Source organism: Macaca thibetana, chromosome 9 (assembly GCF_024542745.1).
Source record: "Macaca thibetana thibetana isolate TM-01 chromosome 9, ASM2454274v1, whole genome shotgun sequence".
In the NCBI taxonomy this organism is placed as follows: Eukaryota; Metazoa; Chordata; class Mammalia; order Primates; family Cercopithecidae; genus Macaca; species Macaca thibetana.
In genome coordinates, this window is record NC_065586.1 from 93264272 (window position 1) to 93282167 (window position 17896).

The following is a 17896-nucleotide window of genomic DNA, read 5'->3' on the forward strand; positions in this document are numbered from 1 at the left end:
TCACTTGAGGTCAGGAGTTTGAGACCAGCCTGGCCAACATGATGAAACCCCATCCCTACTAAAAATACAAAAATGAGTCAGTCATGGTGGTGCACGCCTGTAGTCCCAGCTACTTGGGAGGCTGAGGCAGGAAAATGGCTTGAAACCAGGAGGCGGAGGCTGCAGTGAGCCGAGATCAAGCCACTGCACTCCAGCCTGGGTGACAGAGAGAGCCTCCATCTAAAAAAAAAAAAAAAAAAAGTGGAGCTAAACAATGAGAATACATGGACACAGGGAGGGGAACAACACACACTGGGGCCTGTTGAGGGGTGTGGTTGGGGGAGAGAGAGTACTAAGAAAAATAGCTGGCCAGACGCAATGGCTTATGCCTGTAATCCCAGCAATTTGGGAGGCTGAAGTGGGCGAATCACCTGAGGTCAGGAGTTCCAGACCAGCCTGGCCAACATGGTGAAACCCCTCTCTATTAAAAAGACAAAAATTAGCTGGGTATGGTGGCAGGCATCTGTAATCCCAGCTACTTGGGAAGCTGAGGCAGGAGAATCACTTGAACCCAAGAGGGGGAGGTTGCAGTGAGCCGAGACTGTGTCATTGCACTCCAGCCTGGGTGACAACAGTGAGACTCTGTTTCAAAAATATTTTTTTTAATAAAAATAGCTGCTAATGCATGCTGGGCTTCATACCTAGGTGATGGGTTGACAGGTGCAGTAAACCACCATGGCACACATTTACCTAAATAACAAACTTGCAATCCTGCACATGTATCCAGAACTAAAAATTAAAAAAATAAAATAAATTTAAAAAAGGATACTCAGTGCTTTGGGGGCAGCAATCTCTTCCAAAAAACAAAAAAATAAAAAGAAAAGTAGAAAAGAAAAGCAGTGTATGGTACTAATCTCTCTCCAAGTTAACCAAAACCTTGCCTTAGTTCATGCATGGAAATTTGAACCCCATTATCAAGTTATCTACTGCCACCTGAAGGCAATATTCCTTCACTACAAGTTCCGATAGTCTGAAGACTTGTAAATTTAATCTGCAAACACCACGACAGCAGCAATAACATGGAAGCATATTTTGTATTTGTTTTAAAAACAAGATTTTTACTGAATTTGATACATGGAAGAAAGTACAACTGTTAAAAATATTAAGCTCACAAAAATCTGGGGTATCAAAACTCACTAGTCTATTAGAAAATTCCGTTTTCTAACAGTTTCCCTAGTTTGTCACAACTTCCTCACTTCTCCACAGGTTTACCAAATTGCATTAAAAAGTGTGTAACTTGAAGCAGGTCAGAAAACAAAAGAGGCCGCTTACACTGCTCAGGAATGCAGACTCTGTCCTCAGCCCCAGAAGAAAAGGAAGGACCCTTACTTCTAGTACTCCTCACTTCACAGAGCCCCTTCTCTGATGTGAAACACGGCAAAGCGCTTTGCAATATAAAAGCTTTTCAACATTTTGTCTTCACCCCCTTATAAATTAGTCCTTTATAGGGTCCCCAAAAACAGAAGAAAACTTTTTATGCACAAGAAAAATCACACTGTTACATTTCCTAAAAATCAATGCTGAAAATGACAGCCCAGCACACCTACCTTAATAAGCCCACTGAAGGAGCGTGAACGAGCCCTCTTTTGTACCTGGGAAGCAGAAGGTTCTCGCCCTGGTGTCTGGGTCAATGACTGCTTATTAAACTAAAAGAAAACACAGAGAACATTTTATAAATATTTTCCCATCAAGACACAGCATTCTGTGACAACTAATAGCTAAGTGTAAATAAAAGTCCAGGAAAAACTGAGTCTGTGCATAGATGGATTAGGAGGTCAACAAGCAAATCACAAAGTCAGAAATGATGATGCCAAAAGAATTGGATTCAATTGCTCTGAGGGGCTCTGCACGCCACATTCCTTGAATGTAGAATTACTGTCCCTATTTTACAGACAAAAAAACTGAGACTTGGAGAGTTTATGAAATTTACCCACGATCCTCAGCTGCTAACCAAGACTTTTTTGCAACAAAGCATCTTGGAACCACAGAGTTATTGGCACAATGTAAAACAGTCCCTAATTTAACATAAATTGCATACAGAAATTTTTTAAGTTACTAAAACTCTTTAAATGGACATCTATCATGACTGCCGGCCAACAATATCGTCAGAGGAAATACATCAGAATGCAGACTTGTCAATGCTATCAACATCAGCTCTCTGGAGGTACCTAAAGTGGAAAATGAGAAGACCCAATGCATTGAATAATCTTATTCAGTGCTTTGATTAGCCATTCATTTCCCACTTAAAAAGTAATAATAATATAGCATTTAACTCTTCTACTCTTCTGCCTTTTCTGGTTGTTGTTGTTGGAGACAAGAGTCTCACACTATTGCCCAGGCTGGAGTGCAGTGGCACAATTGCAGCTCACTGCAACCTCCGCCTCCCAGATTCAAGCAATTCTCATGCTCAGCCTCACGAATAGCTGGGATTACAGGCATGCGCCACCACACTCAGCTAATTTTTTCTATTTTTAGTAGAGATGGGGTTTCATTGTGTTGGCCAGGCTGATCTCGAACTCCTGACCTCAAGTGATCCGCCCACCTCGGCCTCCCAAAGTGCTAGGATTACAGGCGTGGGCCACCACACCCAGCCTCTTCTGCCTTTTCTAACTATACTTTGAAAATTTCGGAATTGTAAAAATTTGGAATTTTTTTTTTTTTTTTTTTTTTTTTTTTTTGAGACGGAGTCTCGCTCTGTCGCCCAGGCTGGAGTGCAGTGGCCGGATCTCAACTCACTGCAAGCTCCGCCTCCCGGGTTCCCGCCATTCTCCTGCCTCAGCCTCCCAAGTAGCCGGGACTACAGGCGCCTGCCACCTCGCCCGGCTAGTTTTTTTTTTTGTATTTTTTAGTAGAGACGGGGTTTCACCGTGTTAGCCAGGATGGTCTCGATCTCCTGACCTCGTGATCCGCCCGTCTCGGCCTCCCAAAGTGCTGGGATTACAGGCTTGAGCCACCGCGCCCGGCCTGGAAATTTTATCAGTTCGAGTTCTGGAGGTTAAAAATTATTTTTACATAAAACTACCAAGAGGTTCTCAAAGTTAATTATCTCGGCAAGCAGAAAAATTAGCCACGTCTAAAGAGCTTAGCTAGTAAGTATCCCTCCTGAATAAATTGGGACAAGTAAAAATGCATCGTTCCTGATGTTGGCAAGGGTACAGTAAGGTAAATTCTCTCATATCCAACTCGGGGGAGTGTTACCTGGCAAAATGTTCTGGGAGGGTATTTAGCAAGGTGTATCCAGAGCCTTTTTAAAATGCATATTAAAAAGTACACGCCACTAAAAATACAAAAATTAGCCAGGCATGGTGGCGTACATCTGCAGTCTCAGCTACTCAGGAGGCTGCAGTGGGAGGATCATGATCACCTGAGCCCAGGGAGGTTGAGGTTGCAGTGAGCCATGATTGTGCCACTGCACTCCAGCCTAGGCAACAGACTCAGGAAAAAAAAAAAAGTATACACCACACATAAAGAGTTCTTAGCCTGAAAAACTGAATTAGAATCAGATCAAACCTCTAGAAGTAGATCTAACTACCAGTTTATAGCATGAACAGTGGACTGTGAAACATGTTGAATAACATCACAGGAATGCAATCATTAAAATCCAGACTATAGCCGGGCGCGGTGGCTCAAGCCTGTAATCCCAGCACTTTGGGAGGCCGAGACGGGCAGATCACAAGGTCAGGAGATCGAGACCATCCTGGCTAACATGGTGAAACCCCGTCTCTACTAAAAAAATACAAAAAACTAGCCGGGCGAGGTGGCGGGCGCCTGTAGTCCCAGCTACTTGGGAGGCTGAGGCAGGAGAATGGCGTAAACCTGGGAAGCAGAGCTTGCAGTGAGCTGAGATCCGGCCACTGCACTCCAGCCTGGGCGACAGAGCAAGACTCCGTCTCAAAAAAAAAAAAAAAAAAAAAAAAAATCCAGACTATAGGCCAAGCACAGTGGCTCATGCCTGTAATCTCAGCACTTTGGGAGGCCAAAGCCAGCAGATCACTTGAGCTCAAGAGTTCATGACCAGCCTAGGCAACATGGCGAAACTCTGTCTCTACAAAAAATACAAAAATTAGCCAGGCATGGCGGCACACGCCTGTAGTCCCGGCTACTCAGGAGGCTGAAGTGGGAGGATGGCTTGAACCCAGGAGGCAGAGGTTGCAGTGAGCTGAGATCACATCATTCCAGTCTAGGCAACATAGCTAGACCTTGTCTCAAAAGAAAAAAAAAAAAAACTCAGTCTATGGAAGACAATATAGTTTCTTCCACAAATAAGTTTCAAATACAATAATGTACCGCATAATGACATTTTGGTCAATGACAGACCACACATATGACAGTAGTCCCATCAGATTATAATGGAGGTGAAAAATTCCTATCACCTAATGACGTCACTGCCGTCCTAACATCACAGCACAATGTGTTACTCAAATGACTGCAGTGATGCTGGAATAAACAAACCTACTGTACGGCTAGCTGTATAAAAGTCTAGTACATACCATTATATATAGTACGTAATTCTTGATAACGATAATAAATGGGCTAGACATGGCAGTTCACACCTGTAATCCCAACACTTTAGGAGGCCGAGACAGGTGGGTCACTTGAGACCAGAAGTTCAAGACCAGCCTGGCCAACAGGGTGAAACCTCATCTCTACTAAAAATACAAAAATTAGCCAGGCGTGGTGGCAGGCGCCTGTAATCCCAGCTACTCAGGAGGCTGAGGCAGGAGAATCACTTGAACCCGGGAGGCAGAGGTTGCAGTGAGCCGAGTTCACACCATTGCACTCCAGCCTGGGTGACAGACTCCATCTCCAAAAAAAAAAAAAACCGATAATAAATGTTACTGGTTTATGTATTTACTATACTATACTTTTATCATTTTTTTTTTTTTTTTTTGAGACGGAGTCTGGCTCTGTCACCCAGGCTGGAGTGCAGTGGCCGGATCTCAGCTCACTGCAAGCTCAGCCTCCCGAGTAGCTGGGACTACAGGCGCCCGCCACCTCGCCCGGCTAGTTTTTTTTTTTTTTATTTTAGTAGAGACGGGGTTTCACCGTGTTAGCCAAGATGGTCTCGATCTCCTGACCTCGTGATCCGCCCGTCTCGGCCTCCCAAAGTGCTGGGATTACAGGCTTGAGCCACCGCGCCCGGCCTACTTGTATCATTATTTATACTTTTTACCATTATTTTAGAGTGCACTCCTACTTATTTTTTTTTTAAAGTTAACTATAAAACAGCCTCAGGCAGGTCTTTCGGGAGGTATTCTAGAAAAAAGCATTGTTATCATAGGAGATGACAGCTCCATGAGTGTTATTGCCTCTGAAGACCTTCTAGTGGAATAAGATGTAGAGACAGAAGACGGTGATATTAATGATTGTGTGTAGGCCTAGGTTAATGTGTATATTTGTGTCTTCAGTTTTGGGTTTTTTTTATTTTTTAGAGACGGGGTCTTGCTCTGTTGCCCAGGCTGGAGTGCAGTGGGAGGGATCACAGCTCACTGCAGCCTCAAACTCCTAGGCTCAAGTGATTCTTCCTGCTGAGGCTGAGGCCTCCTGAGTAGCAGGACTACAGGCACACACTCACGAGCCCAGTTCACTTTTTTTTATATTTTGTGGATACAAGGTCAATGCTGCCCAGGGTGGTCTCGAACTCCTGGCCTAAAGCAATCCTCCCACTTTGGCCTCCCAAAGTGCTGAGATTACAGGAGTGAGTCACCACGCCCAGGCTGTGTCTTAATTTTTAATTAAAAAGTTTTAAAATTTACAAAAAAAATTAAAAGTTTTTAAAATAGAAAAAAGCTTATAAAGATATAAAGAAAATATTTTGTACAGATGCATAGTGTTTTTGTGTTTTAAGCTAAGTGTTATTACAAGAGTCAGAAAGCTAAAAAAGTTTTAAGTCTGTAAAGCAAAAAAGTTACAGTAAGCTAAAGGTAATTAATTATTGAAGAAAAAAATGTTATGTTTAGTCTAGCCTAAGTGTACAGTGACTATAAAGCCTACAGCCGTGTACAGCAATGTTCTAGGTCTTCACATTCGCTCACTACTCACTCACTGACACACCTAGAATAACTTCCAGTCCTGCAAGCTCCATTCATGGTAACTGCCCGATACAGGTATACTATTTTTTACCTTTTATACTATATTTTTACCGTACCTTTCCTATGTTTAGATACACAAATACTTACCATTGTTACAAATGCCTACAGTACTCAATACAGTAACATCCCGTACATGTTTGTAGCCCAGAAGCAACAGGCTACACCATACAGCCTAGGTGTGTAGTAAGCTATGCCGTCTAGGTTTATGTAAGTACACTCTGTGATGTTCACACAACAATGAAATCACCTAAAAACACATTTCTTAGAACATATCCCAATCATCAAGTGACACATGACTATAAAGAAAAAGGGAGTGGGCCAGGCACGGTGTCTCCCGACTGTAATCCCAACACTTTGGGAGGCCAAGGTGGGGGGATCACGAGGTCAGGAGATTGAGACCATCCTGGCCAACATGGTGAAATCCCATCTCTACTAAAATACAAAAAAAAATTAGCAGGCGTGGTGGCGCACACCTGTAGTCCCAGCTATCCTGGAGGCCGAGTCGGGGGAATCGCTTGAACCCAGGAGGTGGAGACTGCAGTGAGCCAAGATCGGAGATTGTGCCACTGCACTCCAGCCTGATAACAGAGCAAAACTCCGTCTCAAAAAAAAATAGAAAAAAGAAACAAAAAGGGAGTGAGAGACAGAGAGAGAGAGAGAGAGAGAGAGAGTGTGTGTGTCTGTGTGTGTGTGTGTCTGTGTGTGTCTAAATGTAGTGTGGCACCCTGGATTGGATCCCGGAGCAAAAAAAAAGGATATTGGGGGAGGAAAAAAGTAAAATCTGTAATGTTAATAAGTAATGCACTAATTTTTTTTTTTTTTTTGACACAGAGTTTCACTCGTTGTCCGGGCTGGAGTGCAATGGCGTGATCTCGGCTCACAGCAACCTCTGCCTCCCTGGTTCGAGCGATTCTCCTCTGCCTCAGCCTCCCGAGTAGCTGGGATTACAGGCCTGCGCCATCACACCTGGCTAATTTTGTATTTTCAGTAGAGACAGGGTTTCTCCACGTTGGTCAGGCTGGTCTCGAACTCCCGACCTCAGGTGATCCGCCCGCCTCAGCCTCCCAAAGTGCTGTGATTACAGGCATAAGCCACCCTGCCCGGCCCTGTACTAATGTTAATTTCTTAGTTTTTATAATGTTAATATTATGGGGAATTAGGTAAAGGGTACTTACCCAGTTTTTATTTTAAAGTGTATTCAAACAAACTGGCAATGTTTTAAGGGGAAAAACAAGAAGAAAGGGAGAAAAAGAGGGACTTATCTATTAAAAGGGACCTAGTACATATAGCAGCCAAAAAAATAATATATACTCGTTCATCATGCCACTTCTAGCAAATAATCTACAATGAAAATACTTATGAACAAAATTTATAAACTAAAAATATAATTCCCAAATATGTCCTTTAGTAGGCAAATTATGTATAAATTTGGTTATGCAGAATAGAATATTATACAAACATTTAAGGTTGGGCATGGTGACCCATGTCTATAATCCCAGCACTTTGGGAACCCAAGGCAAGCAGATCACCTGAGGCCAGGAGTTCAAGACCAGCCTGGCCAACATGGTATAATCCTGTCTCTACTAAAAATATAAAAATTAGCCAGGCATGGTGGTGCTCCACTGTAATCTCAGCTACTTGGGAGGCTGAGGCAGGAGAACTGTTTGAGCCCAGGAGGTGGAGGCTGCAGTGAGGTGAGATCACGCCACTGCACTTCAGCCTAGGTGACAGAGGGGAACTCTGTCTCAAAAAAAAAAAAAAAAAAGAATATTACATAAACATTGAAACTGTTCATAGCCTTTTAATAATACGAGAAATGTTTGTAATATAAAGTTAAATGAAAAGGGCAGAATATAAAACAATACATATTATGATTTTTTCTTTTGGCCCAGATGTAAGGGCTCAAATATGATCTTAAGTAAAAGAAAACAATGTGAAACACATATTCATGGAGAGAAACACTAGGAGGAAATACTCTAAAATGTTATCAGTGTTTACCTCTGGATGTGTATAGGTGATTTTTATGTTCTCTTTACACACTTCTGAGAGTTTCAATGTTTCTATAGTGAGCATGTATAATTTTTATAATCATAGAGAAAAAATTAGAACACAATAAAATTATAGTTTCTTCAAAAAGATACAGCAGGCTGGGTGCGGTGGCTCGCACCTGTAATCCCAGCACTTTGGGAGGTGAGGCGGGTAGATCATTTGAGTTCAGGAGTTGGAGAACAGCCTGACCAACGTGGTGAAACCCCATCACTACTAAAAATACAAAAACATTAGCTGGGCATGGTGGCACATGCCTGTAATCCCAGCTACTCGGGAGGCTGAAGCAGGAGAATTGCTTGAATCCAGGAGGCGGAGGTTGCAGTGAGCCGAGATCGAGCCACTGCACTCAAATATGATCTTTTACTTAAGATCATATTTACTTAAGATCATATTTGAGCCCTTACATCTACACTCCAGCCTGGGCAACACAGCGAGACTCCGTCTCAAAAAAAAAAAAGATACAGCAGTATTTAAAATGTATGGAAGGATGGCTAGGTGCAGTGGCTCACACCTGTAATCCCAGCACTTTGGGAGGCCGAGACAGGTGGATCACTTGAGGTCAGGAGTTCAAGACCAGCCTGGCCAACATGGTGAAACTCCATCTCTACTAAAAATGCGAAAATTAGTCAGGCATAGTGGCGCATGCGTGTAGTCCTAGCTACTCAGGAGGCTGACGCAGAAGAATTGCTTGAACCCGGGAGGCAGAGGTGGCAGTGAGCCGAGATCGTACACCGCACTCCAGCCTGGGCAACAGAGCAAGACTCTGTCTCAAAAAACTAAAAATAAAAATAAAAATAAAATAAAGTGTATGGAAGGAGTCTGTCTGCATGCATAACAAATGCTTAGACTGTCATGTTTGGCGAAAACAGGAAAAAATTTTGAAGTAGATGGTATGATCATAACTATGTAAAAAGATATCCAGAGGAAAAAGACCAAAAGACAAAAGAAATGCCCACAACATAAACACTGGCGGGAAGAGTAATTTGCTTTCTTCTTATCCTTCTCTATAATTTTCTGTTTTTCTAAAAAGTGCAAAATTTTTTTCTTTCTTAAGTATCAGTGTTTTTTTTTTTTTTTATTTGAGACAGGGTTTCGCTCTTGCTGCCCAGGCTGGAGTGCAATGCCATGATCTCGGCTCACCGCAACCTCCGCCTCCCGGGCTCAAGCAATTCTCCTGCCTCAGCCTCCAGAGTAGCTGGGATTACAGGCATGAGCTACCACACCTGGCTAATTTTGTTTTTGTTTTGTTTTGTTTTGTTTTCTGAGACAGAGTTTCACTCTTGTTGCCTAGGCTGGAGTGCAATGGCATGATCTCAGCTCACCACAACCTCTACCTCCTGGGTTCAAGCAATTCTCCTGCCTCAGCCTTCCGAGTAGCTGGGATTACAGGCATGTGCCACCACACCTGGCTGATTTTTTTTGTATTTTTAGTAGAGACCAGGTTTCTCCATGTTAGTCAGGCTGATCTCGAGCTCCCAACCTCAGGTGATCTGCCGGCCTCGGCCTCCCAAAGTGCTGGGATTACAGGCGTGAGCCACCATGCCCGGTCCTAATTTTGTATTTTTAGTAGAGACGGGGTTTCTCCATGTTGGTCAGGCTGGTCTCGAACTCTCAACCTCAGGTGATCCACCCGCCTCGGCCTCCCAAAGTGCTGGGATTACAGGTGTGAGCCACTGCGCCTAGCCGGTATCAGCGTTCTTGTTGAAAGAAGTCATTATACCTGTCCTACATGAAACTACTTAGTTTCTATCAAGAATTAAATCACTAGACTGGTTTGAATCTGCAGCAATACTCAGCCAACATTCTGTAAAATTCTAACACAATTTGCTAGATCTCAAAGTAACTTCAAAGAGATGGCAGAAACTTTTCTCAAATGACTTTGTCAATTCTTAAGAACAGCTCAGTTCACCATTATCTGAGTACTTGTTTATACCTGGCCTTATGCTGAGAGTAGGTATAAAATAAGTAAAAAGAGACTCCTCCTCCAAGAAAGTCCCAGTTGAATAAAAGTCAAGAGGCTAACCGTGCCTGTTCAGGTAAAATTCAAGAGGGATTGAGACAAAATTAATCTCCTGAGAAAGAAACTACCAAAGTCACAGGACTTACTTAAACCACACTTTGAGTCCCAAAATAGTAAATTTGTTCCCATAGCTCCAGCATAAACAAACTTAGCCACCAGAATTTCTACTTTCTAGTATCACACTAGGGCCCTGATTTATTGTGTTCTCTAACTGCAAACGACTCTGTTAGTAAAAAGTTACCACTTAGACTTTGCTATGCCAGCCACTCTACATAGATTATCTCTAATTTTTAGAACTATGAAACATTGAGGTTACTATTACCATTTTACAAACAAGAAATCTGAAGCTCAGAAAAGTTATTTGCTAAGAAAATCTGGAGGGTTTAAACTTTGGAACAATATAATGTAACTGCTGGTCCTCTCTCAGCAAACTTGGGACATGACCAAAATGAGAGACACTCTAACCACACTTGGATCCTCCTGTTTAACTGTAGAAATCAAGGGCCTCCACTCCTTTCTCTAGTGGAGCAGTGGCACAGAGATCGCCGTGGAGATTCCATAGACAAGCCTGCTTTCTTGGCTGAGCCAAAAATTAAATGAGATTCTTAACAATATGACCTACTGATTCTACAACCACGATTACACTCCTAAACCCCATCGGGACTTCCCTGCCTTTAGGCACCTGTCTAATAAGTTGTTTCTTCTTTGCTGACTCTGGCATACTGTGAACGTGTTGAAACAGCTCTCTCAGTGCCTCTTCCGTATGCTGCTGGGTCTCCTCCTGGTGAGGGCAGGAATCTACCCGGTTACGTTTCTGAGACTTTACCAGCTGAAAGGACTTAGTATGACATGAAGCTATCAGGTCAAGGTCATCCTAAGGAAAATTTAAAAGAAGAGTAAATTAATATATCCTGCCAAGTTTGTTTTGGGGTTCTTACAAAAACCTAGAATAAAAAAAGGGAGAGTGGTGACATGGTATACTCCTATACTCAGGAACAAGAAAAATCTTAACACTATTATCAGATAACAAGGAACCTATTAATATAGGTTATATTAATAGCCCACTCCCATGACCTGCCCAGAGAACCTAAGTGCATTTAGAATACTGCCACCAAGAGTTATATTTGTATTAGAGTTCAGTTTTTAAAGCATCTTTTAATTTCATTAATTTATTCAACAATTCAACAACGTAAGCATGGAAAGTATCATGATTCCCATCTGACAGTGGAAAAACACTGAGGTTAAACTGTAAGTTTAAAGTCATCTGGATACTAAAGTGACAGATCCACCTGGGAGCCCAAGGGCTCTGACTCTTAGCTAATACTCATTCCCACATGTGGCAACTTCATATGACAACTAGACAGCAGTGCTAGAGGAACAAAAACAGCTCTCTAACAAAAAACCACACTCCATTTAAACTAGTTGAAACCAAATACTGTTTTCCTGGTAACACTGAATATTTGCTGAATAACAGGGAGAAACAAATAGGAGCAGAAAAAATAGCACAAGTGGACAACTTAAGTTTCTAACCATGACAGGATGAATAGAACTTGAAAAATTTAAGTACTCAAAAAGTGCTTGTAAAGTTTTTAACTTCTGACTTTTTTTTTTTTTTTTTTCAAAGCAGGAGTGCAAGTTTATTTAAAAAGGCTTAGAACAGGAAAGAAAGGAAAGTATGCTTGGAAGAGACCCAAGCAGGCACACAAAGATCAAGTGCCTAACTTCTCACTTTTTTTATTTTTTTGAGATGGGGTCTCACTCTGTCACCCAGACTGGAGTACAGTGTCACCATCTTGGCTTACTTGCAACCTCCACCTCCTGGGCTCAAGTGATCCGCCCACCTCAGCCTCCCAAGTAGCTGAGACTACAGGTGCATGCCACCACACCTGGCTAATGTTTTGCATTTTTGGCAGAGACGGGGTTTGGCCATGTTATCCAAGGTGGTCTCAAACTCCTGATCTCAAGTGATCCGCCTGCCTCGGCCTCTGAAAGTGCTAGGATTACAGGCATGAGTCACCACACCCGGCCATAACTTCTTACTTTTAAAACTCAATAATCGTATCTAGGCTGGATGTGGTGGATCACGCCTGTAATCCCAGCACTTTGGGAGGCTGAGGCAGCCGGACCACTTAAGCCCAGGAGTTTGAGACCTGAGCAACATGGTGAAACCCTGTCTCTACCAAAAATACAAAAATTAGCGGGCCTGGTGGTGCATGCCTATAGTCCCAGCTACTCAGGAGGTTGACATGAGAGGACCAGGGAGCCGAGATCATGCCACTGCACTCCAGCTTACCCGACAGAGTGAAACCCTGTCACAAAAAAAAAAAAAAAAAAAAAATCATTATCATATCTAATCTTGTGAATAAGCATTATACATTTCCCTATCTATCTAAGCTCATGTGGTCTCAAGTCTTTTAGCCATTTGATAGAGTTTAACCATACCAATGAACCTAAAATAGGAATGAATTATATAAAATTGATAAAATTGTCCTTTCATTCCTATAAAATATTTAACACATTTGCTATTCACAGATTATTTATATCAGAAGGACTTTATGAAAAACCTTGAAACACAGGGTCTGTGTCATCACTCTTGCGCAGAGGACACCATCTATCAGTAGAGAGCCTCTGAAAGCAAATAAAAATAGTGTATAGGGGGGACTTTTTTTTTCAAGAGACAGGGTCTCACTGTGTTACCCAGGTTGGAATGCAGTGGCACAATCAGCTCACCGTAGACCTGAATTCTCCCATCTCAGCCTCCAGAGTCACTGGGATTACAGGCCTGAGCTACCACACCTCACATGTGGAGCATTTATATTCTAATACATAACTTACTTCTTAGTCTTCTCCATTATGGCAAAATGACTATGTAATTTTGAGCTATAATACTAAAAACTTATTTTCCAAGCTTTTACTTTGACTTCATACTTTGTTTTAAAACTCCACCAATCTTAACGTTCTCCTTGTTTGGGTTAAGAGCAGATTCCTATTCTTACCTTTGATGCCTGAGTTCTGGATCCCAAATAGTGCAATCTGGCACATTCCCGAATGTAAGCAGGAGCCTGGGCAGGACATAAAAGAAAATCAAAACCCAGTGATTACTAGGATATAACGTTCTCTCAGGCCACAAGGACAGTGGTTCTCAAAATCATGTGACCAGCAGATTACTTTAGAAAAGCCAAAGATCCTCAAAATTCATAGCCCCTCCATAGCTTCCTTTATCTTGCCACCAAATAGATACCTCAACAAATCTGATGGCAAAACCGTCAGAAGACACCAATGTAGTTGTTGCCACTTTAAAAATCAAACATGGCATGTATATATTCAAATAAGCCAAAGACAAAAATATAGACATTTGTAGGAATGTTTCTAACTGACAAAAACCAACCCCTCAAATCCTTACAAATTACAAGTGGTCTCCAGATCACATTTTAAAATCACAGTGTAGAAAATTCATTTAACGTCTGTAATCTTAGCACTTTGGGAGGCAGAAGCAGGAGGATCACTTCACCCCAGGAGTTTGAGACCAGCCTGGGCAACACAGGGAGACCCCCGTCTCTACAAAAAATTACTAAAAAATGGCCAAGCACGGTGGCTCATGCCTGTAATCCCAACACTATGGGAGGCCAAGATGGGCGGATCACCTGAGGTCAGGAGTTTGAGACCAGCCTGACCAACATGGTGAAACCCTCTCTCTACTAAAAATACAAAATTAGCTGAGCGTGGTGGCGTATGCCTGTAATCGCAGCTACTCAGGAGGCTGAGGCAGGAGAATTGCTTGAACCCAGGAGACAAGAGATTGCAGTGAGCCAAGATCTCACCATTGCACTCCAGCCTGGGCAACAAGAGCAAAACTCTGTCTCAAAAAAAAAAATTACAAAAAAAATTACCCGGGCATGGTGGTGCATGCCTGTGGTCCCAGCTACTCAGGAGACTAACGGTGAGAATCACTTGAGCCCAGAAGTTCAAGGCTGCAGTGAGCCATGTTCATACCACTGCACTCCAGCCTGGGCAACAGAGCAAGACCCTGTCTCAAAAAAGAAAGAAAGAAAGAAATACCATTTAGAATTACTATGGAGTAGAATCCTGTGACAACTACCCTGATACTGTCTTAGTAGATCTACAAAATAATACAATTACCATAGAGGAAAACTGGGTATGTAACATCTAATAAAATTACATTTGCATTTACCTTTTCACCCAGAAACCTCACTTCTGGTAACATATCCTGAGTATGTAACTCCAGAAATGCAAAACACACTTGTATAAGATTAATCAAGAAATTGGATACAACCCGAATGTTCTTTAACAGAGAAATGATTGAATCAACTTTCATACATCCATACAACACAGCACTATGAAGAAAGGAAGGGAGAGGAGACAGGGAGGGAAAGAAAGGAAGGAACAGAGGGAAAGAAAGAAAGGAAAGGAAAGGAGAGAGAGAAAAAGAAAGGACAGAGGGAAGGAAGAAACACTTAATGAATTGATATGGAAGGATTTCTAGGATATACCGTTGAGTGAGAAAAGTAAGTAAATGTACATTTGTGTAAGAAAAAAATGGGAAATAGCAATATACACACAAATATACATTTACTTGTTTTTATAAAAAGAAACACTAAGAGGATAACCCAGAAAACAATGAAAAGAATTAGAAAGGACTGAGATTTCTCTAAGTCTATCTTTTAATGTGGTTTTGACTTTTTTTTTTTTTTTTTGAGATGGAGTCTCATTCTCTCGCCCAGGCTGGAGTGCAATGGCACGATCTCGGCTCACTGCAACCTCCACCTCCCAGGTTCCAGTGATTCTTCTGCCTCAGCCTCCCAAGTAGCTGGGATCACAGGCACCCACCATCATGCCCAGCTAATTTTTGTACTTTTGTAGAGATGGGGTTTCACCACGTTGGCCAGGCTGGTCTCAAACTCCTGACCTCAGGTGATCCGCCTGCTTCGGCCTCCCAAAGCGCTGGGATTACAGGCCTAAGCCACAGCACCCGGCCAGTTTTGACTTTTGAACCATGTTTACACTACAGGTTCATAACATAAAATTAAATCCAAAAGGAAAAAAAAAGACAAGCCCTAAAACCAAACACCCAACAGGAAAAAAAAAGAACATATCTGTATATCAAACTGACAATGTGAGCACAGAGAAAGAAATTATTTCATACAACTTTTGAAAACTGTATTCTCGGCTGGGCGTGGTGGCTCACGCCTGTAATCCCAGCACTTTGGGAGGCCGAGGCAGGCGGATCATGAGGTCAGGAGATCGAGACCATCCTGGCTAACACGGTGAAACCCCGTCTGTACTAAAAATACAAAAAATTAGCCGGGCCTGGCGGCGGGCGGCTGTAGTCCCAGCTACTCAGAAAGCTGAGGCAGGAAAATGGCGTGAACCCGGGAGGCGGAGCTTGCAGTGAGCAGAGATCGCGTCACTGCACTCCAGCCTGGGTGACTGAGCGAGACTCCCTCTCAAAAAAAAAAAAAATAAAAAAAAACTGTATTCTGACTATATATCCTTAGTGGGATATATTCAAGGAAAAAGGAATTGCAAGAAAATCTTGAACTTCAATCAGCAAGTTTATATAGGCTTACTGTCAGTAGTGACAGTTGTATTATTTTGAAATTAATTTAAGCTTATTGTAGGACAGAGTAAATAACATATACAAATGCCATTAAAATCTAAAATTTGGCCAGGCACAGAGGATCATGCCTGTAATCACAGCACTTTGGGAGGCCAAAGAGGGTAGATCACTTGAGCCCAGGAGTTTGAGACCAGCCTGGACAACATGGTGAAACCCCATCTCTACAAAAAATACAAAAATTAGCTGGGTGTGGTGGCGCTCACCTGTGGACCCAGCTACTTGAGAGGCTGAGGTGGGAGGATCGACTGGCCCCAGGAGGCAGAGGCTGCTGTAAGCCCAGATTGTGCTACTGCACTCCAGCCTGGGTGACAGATCAAAACTCTCCAAAAAAAGAAAAAAAAAAATCTGAAATTTGCAATATAAGAAAAAAAGAAATACAAATACAAAACAAAAAAAGCCAAGAAAACGTTCTGTAGTATTAAATCTGAATTGGTGGTATTAATATGAACTTACAATTGCTTTTAAAAAAATGTTTAATCTATTTCTTTGCCCTCAAGCAGCCTAGAAGCAATGACACACCAGAAACAATGAGTATACCTAGTGTCACTCAGAAGCCAAAGTTCCCTGGTGAAATAATTACTCCAGATCTAGGCCAGCACAAGTACGAAGTGAGCTGGGAACATTTTATACCAGAAAGGAAACACTCAAAGACAATACAGTCCTGTCAAAAAGATGGAGAAGTCAGTTAACAAGGGCTATCACTGGCCAAATCTGGGATAATTTAAATATCAATTTTGTTTGTTTGTTTGTGACAGGGTCTCACTGTCACCCAGGCTGGAGTGCAGTGACATAATCTCGACTCAGTGCAACCTCCACCTCCCGGGCTCAAGTCATCCTACCACCTTAGCCTCTGAGTAGCTGGGACCGCAGGAGCATGCCATCACACCCAGCTAATATTTGTATTTTTCGTAGAGATGGGGTTTCACCACATTGCCCAAGAGAATATCAACATTATAAATAAAATTGACTAACACTTCGGAAAAATAAAAATCCATGAGTTTATATTAATATTCATTTTTAAAGGGAGAGAGAATGAGACAAAGAAAAGCTATGTTCCAAAGAAGAAAGTCAGCTAATAAAGACTGAATGACAAAATTAGAAAATCATCATTTTTAATACCCAATGTAATCATAGATTCCAGCAGGATTATCAATGGATGCTAAAACCATTATTAGGTAATCACTCTACAGGTTATTTACTAATTGCAAAGGGGAAAAAATGTACCTTTAAAACTGAAAGATCCAGCAGTTAGCAAAACTAACATCGTGAAGAGCAAGAAAATCAAACAATCTGTGCCTCCTCATGTGAGGCAACTTGACACACACAAACATCACCTGTGAAGTATCTTTGCCAAAAATGCTTAATCTGAATCTGATTAAGACTCTAGACCTAGCTTCTAGTTTACAGGAACTGCATGGAAGGTGATAGAGGAACAAGTTAAATAACTTGAGAAAACAATAAGATGAATTTAGAATGTGCGACGTTCTACAACAGTTAACTTGATGCTTCAACAAATGACATGAAGAAAAAGCATGAGTGTGCAGCTTAAAAGTGTCATAATAATTAAAACCAATACAGAAACGTTGATTGGCATATATTGAAAACAAGTATGAAATACATTCTTAGGACAGCTGGGGAATTTGAATATGTACTGAAAACGAGATGGTAAGAAATTCTTGTTAGTTTCTTAGATGTGATAATAGTAGTGTGATAAGATAGTATTTTTATTATTAGGAGATGCTTACTTAAGTACTTAGGAATGAAGCATGATGTGGTCTGCAATTACTTTTAGTGATTCAGCCAAAAAAAGGTAGGAACATATATAAAGAGAAATAAAGCTAATATGGCAAAATGATAACATCTGTTGACAGTGGGGGAGAGTTACATGAGTATTCACTGTTTTACTCTTTAACTTTTCTCTATATTTGAAATTTTTCAAAATAAAGGTTTTTTAAAGAGTCTCGTGACAAAAACATTATGATATGTATAGTTTAATTTCTTTTTTTTTTTTTTTCTTTTTTTTTTTTGAGATGGAGTCTTGCTCTGTCGCCAGGCTGG

The 17896-nt window shown here is 41.7% G+C and overlaps 2 protein-coding genes across 8 annotated transcripts in view; one reads left to right on the top strand and one right to left on the bottom strand.

The window, feature by feature from the left end:
• The window catches only part of PGAM1 (phosphoglycerate mutase 1), a 1080404-nt gene that overhangs the window by 873141 nt on the left and 189367 nt on the right, over nucleotides 1-17896 (top strand). The window lies entirely within an intron of this gene.
• Nucleotides 1-17896, bottom strand: part of ARHGAP19 (Rho GTPase activating protein 19) — an 80456-nt gene that overhangs the window by 12013 nt on the left and 50547 nt on the right. For all 7 annotated transcript variants that reach the window (XM_050802899.1, XM_050802898.1, XM_050802896.1 and 4 more), the window contains 3 exons: nucleotides 13197-13262; nucleotides 10883-11074; nucleotides 1587-1685 (listed from right to left, as the gene is read on the bottom strand). In XM_050802899.1, coding sequence (XP_050658856.1) covers nucleotides 1587-1685; nucleotides 10883-11074; nucleotides 13197-13262 — 357 coding nt within the window. The remainder of the gene's footprint in view (nucleotides 1-1586; nucleotides 1686-10882; nucleotides 11075-13196; nucleotides 13263-17896) is intronic.